This window comes from Eschrichtius robustus, chromosome 6 (assembly GCF_028021215.1).
Source record: "Eschrichtius robustus isolate mEscRob2 chromosome 6, mEscRob2.pri, whole genome shotgun sequence".
NCBI lineage: Eukaryota > Metazoa > Chordata > Mammalia > Artiodactyla > Eschrichtiidae > Eschrichtius > Eschrichtius robustus.
In genome coordinates this window covers 47,772,242-47,782,158 of record NC_090829.1, presented here as the reverse complement: position 1 = coordinate 47,782,158, position 9,917 = coordinate 47,772,242, and the positions used below count along the sequence as shown (strand labels likewise).

Genomic DNA, 9,917 nt, shown 5'->3' with positions numbered 1-9,917 from the left:
TTAAATGTATCAAATTAACACATTACTTTTATCTTCCTTAAAAGATTAAATTTTCCCTAAATTTTCACTACAAACTTGAAGGTCAAATTCTTATAAGACTATTCATCAGGTTGCTTAGTCAACCAGTACTTTGTGTTTTCTGATGAGACACAATCCAAAACCCAATGAGGTAAGTGAATTTTTAAAACGATTTTTTTGCATGAGCTTGTAGTTTATTAAGGGCCTATAAATTTCCTGGGAGAAATGGATGCTCAAAGAATATACATTTTAATTATTAAGACTGTTAATAATGATAGGGCAACTCCCAGATTCTACTACTAGGAAAAAATTACATCCTTCATAATATTGCTTGTTATTCTAATATAAACCAAGTACTTAAAAATGGGCCAAACGAATTGCCACTTGATGACTTAAAATTTTTGATAACATTTTGACTACTATGTGTCTACAAACTGATATTTTGGTCAGAAATCTTCTGAGATATTGAATATATTAGAAAATGATACTCAGAAATTTATTTTGCATGTAAAACATCTTTTACACTTTTACTTTTACTATTGTTGCACTACCACTCACAACCTTATGTACTAATTTAATCTTCAATAAGACATTTGCTTGATAGCATATATTTATATTTGCAGTTTATCAACACATTATTTTCTAACAATTGCTTTGGATTGTGTTTTGAGTATTTTCTTTGTAAATTGTATATCTAAGTTTAACTACACATATTAGAAAAGAAATGGAAATATCTAGATAATGACTCTACAACTTAGTTTTGGAAAATAATCGACTATTAGTAATCTTTATGTATAATAGTGATCCTTAGCCATTTAGGGGTCATGGAAGCCTTCCTAATAATCTGCAAAACACACTAGAAATATAGTTCATCATTTCTTTAAGGCTAACAAAACATTATTCCGGAGGTTTGCATATTTACATCCAATGAAGGGTTACTTCCTAGTAACCTATTACACTAGGAGTTATTGAAAGTGACTAAAATGTATTATTTGTAAGGTAAAACTAGTGTTACTAAAATTTTAAATACTTTGAAATTTTATTTAAAATTTATTCCTTTAAAGTACTTAAAATTTAAAATACTTCACAGTCAGTATTCTACTAAGTCTGCAGTAATATTGTAAAACTCATTCTGCTCCAGATGTAATGAGATGGTTGAATTTCCTGGAGTTTTAGTGGACAGCAGTTTAATACGGCGTCATTAGTGTTGTGAATTGGTTACAGTTTTCAGTCGCAGCTTTCTTATATTCGTTAATTTATTTGTCAAATTATTCTTTGATTTTTAAAAAATTGCTTTCTTCATTTCTTGTTATTGTACCATTTATATTTGATTGCAATTTTGTTTCTTTATAATTTTTTTCTGAGTTTTTAAAACCTCTCTTTGGAAAAGTACGAGGTGGGTTTGGAGGTTATTTCACCATTCCGTAAAGTGTGAGACTTGTTGCTGTAAGAAGTTAGTCAGATTACTCAACTGATTTAGAATACTTGAATTTCCTAATATTATAGGTTCAAAACCACACTGGAGTGTGTTCGGTTTTTATTCCATTTCTCCTTTTGTTCTTTAAACTATTTGAGAGTAGTCTGGACAGAAATTTCCCTTGATATCAGAGTTGCAAGTATCCCATTTAAAACCATGGAAAAGATGCAAAAAACTATCACATAGCTATTCAGAGATGGTATTGCTACTGATAATATTCCAGCATTATAATTTCTCCTTTAATTTAAAAAACTGCAGTACATCTGTACTGCTTCTTGAATACATATTAAAAATGCTATTAGCACATGGCCTATTTCTCCTAATAGGAGATGCTTAGTCTGAAAATTGACATTAGAATCTTCTTGTGGTAGTTTGTTCTAATAAGACAGAAAGTTCTAATAGATAGAAATCTTTCTATTGAGATTACTATGGTAAACTCTGATTATTTTGAAAACTAACAAATTTTGAATTAACCAATGCACAGAAGTCAAAATGGATAAGATCTTGTTGTGGAGTCTCCTATTGACTTTTTCTGGAAGTCAAGCCTCAAGCCCCTTGGCTCAAAGAAATACCGAATTTGCAGTGGATCTTTATCAAGCTGTTTGTTTATCTCATAAGAACAACATCATAATTTCCCCTTTTGGAACAACTCTGGCCCTTGGAATGGTACAGCTGGGAGCAAAAGGAATAACAGAACAGCAGATAAGACAAAGTTTAAAATTTCAAGAAACCTCAACTGGTGAGATTCTTACATATGATTATTTATACTGGATAAGATCTGACCAAATTTATTTTTAAACTGTCAGAGAAGCTCAGGGTCATAGAACTTTAATAAATATAAAAAGTTATGAAAAGTATGAAATTATAAAATGGTGAATTTTAAATGCAAATAATTGTCAATGTAAATAATTATAATTGTTTCTTAATGAAAATATTACCAAAATAATTTATTAAAAAATTAATTCTATACACATAAAAATTGTGACTATGTCTGTATATTTTATTCTAGCCTGTTTTAGCCAGTTTTAAGTGAGATTATGTTGTGTGTGCACGTGTGTATGTGTATGTGTAGATATACACCCGTATATATGTATACACATATTCTTCTACTAGCACTTACTGTGTTCTGATCATTTCTTTGTATCATGCAACTGCTTCAGAAGGTAGTTTTTAATTGCTGCGTCTTCTTGCCTCTGATGAAAACATTATTGCATACTCACCTAACCCTTCTTCATTAGGTAATATCCAGCACTTCTCTTATAAAAATGCTTCAGTGAGTACCCTCACCCAGAAATCTTTGTGTGCATCTCTTATTATTGTGTAAGCTTTTAAAAATTAGTTTTTAATTAGAATTTAACCTTTTCACTTAAATGCGACTAAGAAAAAGCATTCATTTATACATTTTAAAAGCTTATTTAATAGTTTTTAAAGAAAATTAAAAAAAAGAAGCATTTATATAACCCATTGCATGTGAGTAGTTGTTTTCGAGCGTCCCAAAGGCCTATCTGAGATACTGTGTCGATGCTTTAGTGCTGACATCCCATTTCAGGGGGTAGTTGTCCATCTCCCTGGCTATCCTGTGCTTCCAATTTCCATTTTAGTTTAAAATGTTTATATCACTGTCAGATACTGTGTCCTAAACATCAGAGGTGACTTCCAGATTTTTGATTTGGACATTTAGTCACTGTAACTATGACCAATTTCAGTATGTTTGCCTTATCACAGAGTAGTTATTTTTAGGAAATTGTTTTTCTGAATAAACTATTTACAATGTTTTATTTGCTTCATTTTAAATAAGGGCAATTTTATGTAGAAAAGAAGTTGGTGATAGTGAAGTTAATTGCAAGAGTTTTCCTTTGTGGATAATGTAAAACAAAGCCACTGTGTTGCAGATCTAGTCTTCATTGTCTGTATTAATTTCAGCAAACCCCACTACACAGTCCCAGAAACATTTATATCACATGATACTGCTTTGGAAAGTAATAGAACATTTATGAAGGTATGTAAAGTTGATTCCACGATAAACTAGCAAAATTAGAGCCTCCGAAATTTAAATTACTTTAAATGAATCCATCTTATAGAGGAACATGGGAGTCTTAACAACTCTGGACTGTGAATATAATAATAATCATAGCAATAATAATGATGAGATTATCAAACATATATATATATATAGTGTACCAGTCACTGTTTTATGTGCTTATCTCATTTAATCCTCACAATTACTCTGTGAGGCAGACATAACCCTGCTATACGGATGAGGATACCGAGTCAGAGAAAGGTTGAGTCACTTGCCCAGAACTAATTCTAAAAATGATTCACTGAGGGTTATAGGTCACAAGAGCAATAATGAACATTTTAATATTTTCTTTGAAAGAGTATATATGGACAATTAAACATTAACCTTTTAACACACGTAACAAAATCTACCAAACTTGCTTTCTATTATACTTGGTTAAGGGAGGGAGAAAGAGGCACAGATGGAGGATAAGTACAAAAAGAAAAGAAGACCAGCCAAAAAGGGAGAAAATATAAATATTAAACTCTGGAAAATAAAAAAATGAAGGGAAAATTAAGAAATAAAGACAAAGAAGACACAGAGTTAAGGAGGGGAACAGAGAGAAAAAGTGCAGGAAGATGAAAAGAAAGAAAAGCAAAATGGTGTTAAGGGTAGAACAAAGGGTGTGACAGATCAGAAGGTAGTGCCTAGCAGAGCCATACTGGAACCCAAGACAAAAAGAAAAATCAGTAACAATGAGCCTGTCTTTATTTATTTAAAATTTTTCTATTTTGTTCATCATGGATTTCTTTGTGTTAATATTGATTTAAAAATATATTGCAGTAAAATATTATTTATCTTGATTACTGAATTTGTTGGCATCTCCTTAAATTTTATGCCAAAATGAGTGTCTCATTGACCCATCTTGGTCCTGGCCCTGCCTTCAATTCCCTCTGATTGTCAAACGGTGCTATCTGTTCAGTCAGGCTATATTTTACTTTTCCGGCTACCAACCTGTTTCACATCTAAGCTGCTTATTCTTCAGATGGGCATACAACTCCTAGCATCCTACCCCCACTGGAGCTCTTAGTATCCTCACTTATCCTTCTTTCCCCATTGCCAAAGCGTCTGCTCAGAATTTACCTTCTCCAGTTTACTGAGCATCTGATAATACTCAATTTTGCTTTGCCTCTAATGATGCTGCTTATTAATCGAAGACTAACTTAAAGGTGCTTCTTTATTCCAAGAGGGTTATAGAAAGAGAAGAGCATGAACTCCTGTCTCAGTTAAGCATACAAATGACCTTGTGATTGGGCACCTTTCAAGTTATCTTATCTCTCTGGATGTTAGATTCCTCATTATAAAAAGAGGAGTTTGGATTAGTTGATTTCTCTGGACCTTTCAGCTAAAATAATCTATAATTCTATGACTGCCTTTGTTTTCATCTTTGGATCTCTCACATTGTACACACGGTTGGTCTTTGGGCTTTTAATAGCAGGAGAAGTAAACATGTACTAAATTTTAGAACATTTTTTGGAGGTCTGGTACAACCAAACCAAAAGTCACATTCACTCCATGACTGGTAGGTTTTCCATGGCTCTATTTTAGGAAATGAAATAAACTTATTCTCATTGCTTACTAGGAGCCGTGGATATATATTCTTTTTGCTCTGTGCTAAAAGAAACTATTAATCTGTAAATTAAATCAAATGTATAAGGCAGATAACTTTATATTCTCCAAACTTGTGCTATTGGTGATATTTTTTTCATTGACTTCTGAGTCCACTGATTTATCAAAGGGCAGCTGACTGTTTGTCAAACAGTCTTAGACCTTAAGTACATGACATAAATTTATTTGCTCTGACAAATGAGTTGGAACTATATTTTTCTCCCCCTCTCCTTTTTTCCCCATTCCTTTAAAGATGTTCATAAATTGCAAACTTCTGAAAATTGGTTTCAAATTCTGCCACTTTATTTCTGACCTTACTTAATTCTTTTGGAGAAGCTCTATGCCTTCCCTCAGAAAGTCTTCTTTGTATGCTCTCAGCTGTTGAGATATTCTCTCAGCTTCCAACAGCAAGAAATGATTGCATCTGAAATCATTGTATAAACAAGTAGAACAGATTAACATTCTTCCTTATGTAAGGAATTCCAGGGTTGTAAAGAATTATTGATATTCTTCATATCCAATCATATGGAAGTAAGTTTTTGTATCTAAAATTGTTTATGTCTGTGTCTATATCCCCACAAATGGAGAATCATGGAGTTTGAAATATGATGCCATATACCTTCCAAGCCTGCTCTATGGTTATGTAGGTTGTATCTGCACAAGAGCACCAGGACAAGGAGACAAGTGGGGACTGAAATGTAGTCTCCATTCAGCTGGACAAGATATGGGCATGCAGCCTACCACCACCACTCAGTGAGGGCGTGAGTTCTTATTTGCACAAAGATGCCTTATGGGCTGCTAGCTCTCTGATAAAAGGTTTACACACACACTTACACACCTTATTTCCAATAGACACCTCATAGCAAGTTCCTCTCAGTCTTTTCTTTTCCCTCTTTATTCAGTGGACATCTCCCAATGATGAACCATTTGTGTTTTCTTCAATAGAGGTTAATTGCATGCAATCAACTTTTAAGTTATGAAAGTGGTATTTTCAGTATTTAACTCAAAATAAACAAAGGCTCTGAAGGAACCTTGGATTTGAAATACAGTTCCCAGATTCAACAATTGAGTTCCAGAATTAAGCCGGAAGGGAATGAAAAATATTGGTGCCCTCTGGTAATAAATAGGAAGCCACTGAGTAACGATCAGAGCTGAGTTCTCTCACGGCACATACAGCTTCCTGAAAACATGGTGGTCAGAATGACCCAGTGATAAATAAGCAATGGGCCAACAGTGATTCGTAGCTGACTCTGACAGACTCATTTGGCTAGTGGTTATAGTTGGAATGGTTAAAGATTTTTATTGTTCACAAAGACAGCCAAAGTATATAGATTCGTGAACCTGAAAAAATAGGTAATTTTGATTCTTACGCATCTCCAGAGATAATTATAGGGGTACCTCATAAATTTCAAAACTTGGACAGGCACAGTTGCTCATAAGAGAGCAATTCTTTCTTACGCTGAAATAAAAGTAGTAGTGAAAAGGATTGCTCATCACTGTCTTAGCTGCCATCAGCATTCATTAGTATTCCTCTTTCATAAATATTGCATGTTATGCAAAGAATGAGATTCTAAAGATACCTTTCCAACAACTAAGAATGAGCTAAATTTGATTATAAAGAGGGAGTTTCCTTCAGCCTGTTTAAATGCATATTCTTGTTTTTGACAAACTTCAAATTTACCTGGACATTTTTTTTTCCTATATGAGAGCTGATTTCTCTACAAAATGCATATTCCACAGGAGATAAATGCCTAAAATATTTATACTAACTTAGAAAGGATCATTAGTTATACCTAAGGGTGCCAAAAATGGTGATATGAATCAGAGCGCTTAGAAGCAAAGCTGAGAAGCTGTTGTTTTTATGTTGTTCAATATGTCAGTATACATTATAATTATTTTTTAGGAGAAGAATTTTCTGTGCTGAAGTCATTTTTCTCTGCCATCTCGGAGAAAAAACAAGAATTTACATTTAATCTTGCCAATGCCCTCTACCTTCAAGAAGGATTCACTGTGAAAGAACAGTATCTCCATGGCAACAAGGAATTTTTTCAGAGTGCCATAAAACTGGTGGATTTTCAGAATGCAAAGGCTTGTGCAGAGACAATAAGTACCTGGGTAGAAAGCAAAACAGATGGTAAAGTTTCCCATTTTCATAAAGTCATTATTTGCCATTGTATTCATGGTTTTTAATATCCTAAAGTAAAGAATGGTTGAATATTTTCCTATTAAATTATGGTTCAGAGGGATCAAATCTCCTATTTTGCTTTCCTGTTATTCAAATTAATACTAAATTGTAAAACAGAGAAAAATTGTAAGCTGCTTTGAAAGGTATACAGATTATTATTTTTTGTTTGAGAGAGATACCTATTTGTAGAATTCTTGATGGAAGAATTTTAATAATAAGTTTTGTTTAAGTATAGGATTTTTAAGTATGGCAGCAGGAATAATATCTTTGGCCAGGTAAAACTTAGATCTGTCCATCTCAGATGCCTTCTTTCCCACATATATTGTAAATAATTAACTCATGTTAGTTGAATGTGTTAATGTTTCATAATAAATATTGATAGTTCTGTCATAAAGTTGTAATCTAAACTTTAAGTGTAAGCTGGCAAAAATTCCAAAGGCGCTACTGAGTGACACAGTTGAACACAAGTTTAAACTCATACAGATCTGAGTTCAAATTCTGACAAGTTCTAAACTATGCTCCATTTAAAATGAGGATACTATTAAAACATTTCAGGATTATTGGAAGGTTAAAAAAAATGTACGTGAAATGAACAGCATATATCAGGTCCTCAATTAATAGTAGCTTGTTTCTTTGTTCATTCGTTCTGTTACAAAAAACTGTGATGTGTAAGACGCCACTGTACTTTTCATGGGGAGCCTCCTATGGGGAAGCATAAGTTGAAAATATGAGAAGGGTGCAGTGAGCAGTGTTCATAGGAAAGTCCTATTATTGGGATACACAATGATACACATCCCTAGACAGCTCCATGGCACCTGATCATGCTGTTGACTCACAGCTTGGAAATACTCATTGGACATAGAAATAGGAGACTGGTTTTTAATTTTTATTTATTTATTTATTTTTAAATTAATTAATTAATTAATTTTTGGCTGCGTTGGGTCTTCGTTGCTATGCGCAGGCTTTCCCTAGTTGCGGCGAGCGGGGGCTACTCTTCCTTGCGGTGCGCGGACTTCTCACTGTGGTGGCTTCTCGTGTTGTGGGGGAACCGGCTCTAGGCGCTCAGGCTTCAGTAGTCATGGCACGCGGGCTCAGTAGTTGTGGCTGGCGGGCTCTAGAGCGCAGGCTCAGTAGTTGTGGTGCACGGGCTTCGTTGCTCCGCAGCATGTGGCATCTTCCCGGACCAGGGCTCAAACCCGTGTCCCCTGCACTGGCAGGCAGATTCTTAACCACTGCACCACCAGGGAAGTCCAGGAGACTGGTTTGTTAGAAGAGGAATATCATACTAGCCACTCTATTCTTGTCTTCTCCCAGTGGTCAGTGGCTGCAGCTGCAAGAGTGGAGAATTTGAGTGAACCATTAACATATTAATTCTGATTGACCTGCTGAAGAACCTTGAAATAAAGTTTAAAAATTACCAACAAATATGAGGAAGAGATACTTAGTTTTTGTTCTTTCTGTCTGAGAAACAATTTACACAAATAATCTCACTAAAGAGAGGCCATTACTAGGCCTGTCCAAATTTGCCTAAGACAATCCTGTACCTCCTGTTTCCTAGTGGAATCCTGTTTGTTCCTGTTTCTAAGTGAAATATCTAACAAAGCTCCCCTTTGTTCTCAAAATTGCCAAGTTTAAATGATAAAGCACCCTGTTTTTAATTGATTAGCAAAATAAATTTTTGTTTTAATTCTATTTAAAGCAGTTCCTTTGAATAACTATTGCATATTTCTTCCCACCTCTTCCTCTATTCCTTTCACAGGAAAAATTAAAAACATATTTTCAGGGGAAGAATTTGGCCCTCTGACTCGGCTTGTTTTGGTGAACGCTATTTATTTCAAGGGGGATTGGAAACAGAAATTTAGAAAAGAAGACACAAGGCTGATGAATTTCACTCAGAAATATGGTGCAGCAGTTAAAATTCCAATGATGAAGACTCTTCTGAGAACAAAATACGGTAATATGAAAAAAATCACACTCTAAAGCACTATTTTGGGAATTGCCAAGTATATTAATATTTTATTTTCTCTGTTCCAGGTTATTTTTCTGAGTCCTCCATGAACTACCAGGTTTTAGAACTACCTTACAAAGGTGATGAGTTTAGTTTAATTATCATACTTCCTGCAGAAGATGTGAGCATAGAAGAAATGGAAAAGCTAATTACTGCTCATCAAATCCTGCAGTGGTTCTCTGAGATGCAAGAAGAGGAAGTGGAAATAAGCCTCCCTAGGTAGGTAATGTCATTTTATCATTCTTGTTCTTATGTTTTCACTTATAGAGGGACTTGAATAGCCGGCTGAAAGATAACCAATGCTTGAAAAGGCTATTGACAATCATAAAAAGAAAAAAACCCGTTTGGAGTTGTTACTCTACTTTATGGTTACAAAGGCAGGTCTGAACATTGCCAGCATTGCTTTGCCATGAGAAGGATGGAATTTAAGTACTCAATAGTCTCTGAAAGAGATGAAGAAATGTAAGTCTTCAAAACAGAATGCTGAGATTAAAAGGAATTATTATTCTTTTTATTATACAAACTTATCTTTCTCTAACTTTTTTTTCCTGATTGGAATTTA

At 34.2% G+C, this 9,917-nt stretch overlaps 1 protein-coding gene across 1 annotated transcript in view; it reads left to right on the top strand.

The window, feature by feature from the left end:
• Positions 1–466: 466 nt before the first annotated feature.
• The window catches only part of SERPINI2 (serpin family I member 2), a 31,413-nt gene continuing 21,962 nt past the window's right edge, over positions 467–9,917 (top strand). Inside the window, exons 1-5 of the mRNA XM_068547401.1 lie at positions 467–480; positions 1,978–2,234; positions 7,066–7,296; positions 9,107–9,301; positions 9,382–9,574. Coding sequence (XP_068403502.1) covers positions 1,988–2,234; positions 7,066–7,296; positions 9,107–9,301; positions 9,382–9,574 — 866 coding nt within the window. The 5' untranslated portion in view covers positions 467–480; positions 1,978–1,987. The remainder of the gene's footprint in view (positions 481–1,977; positions 2,235–7,065; positions 7,297–9,106; positions 9,302–9,381; positions 9,575–9,917) is intronic.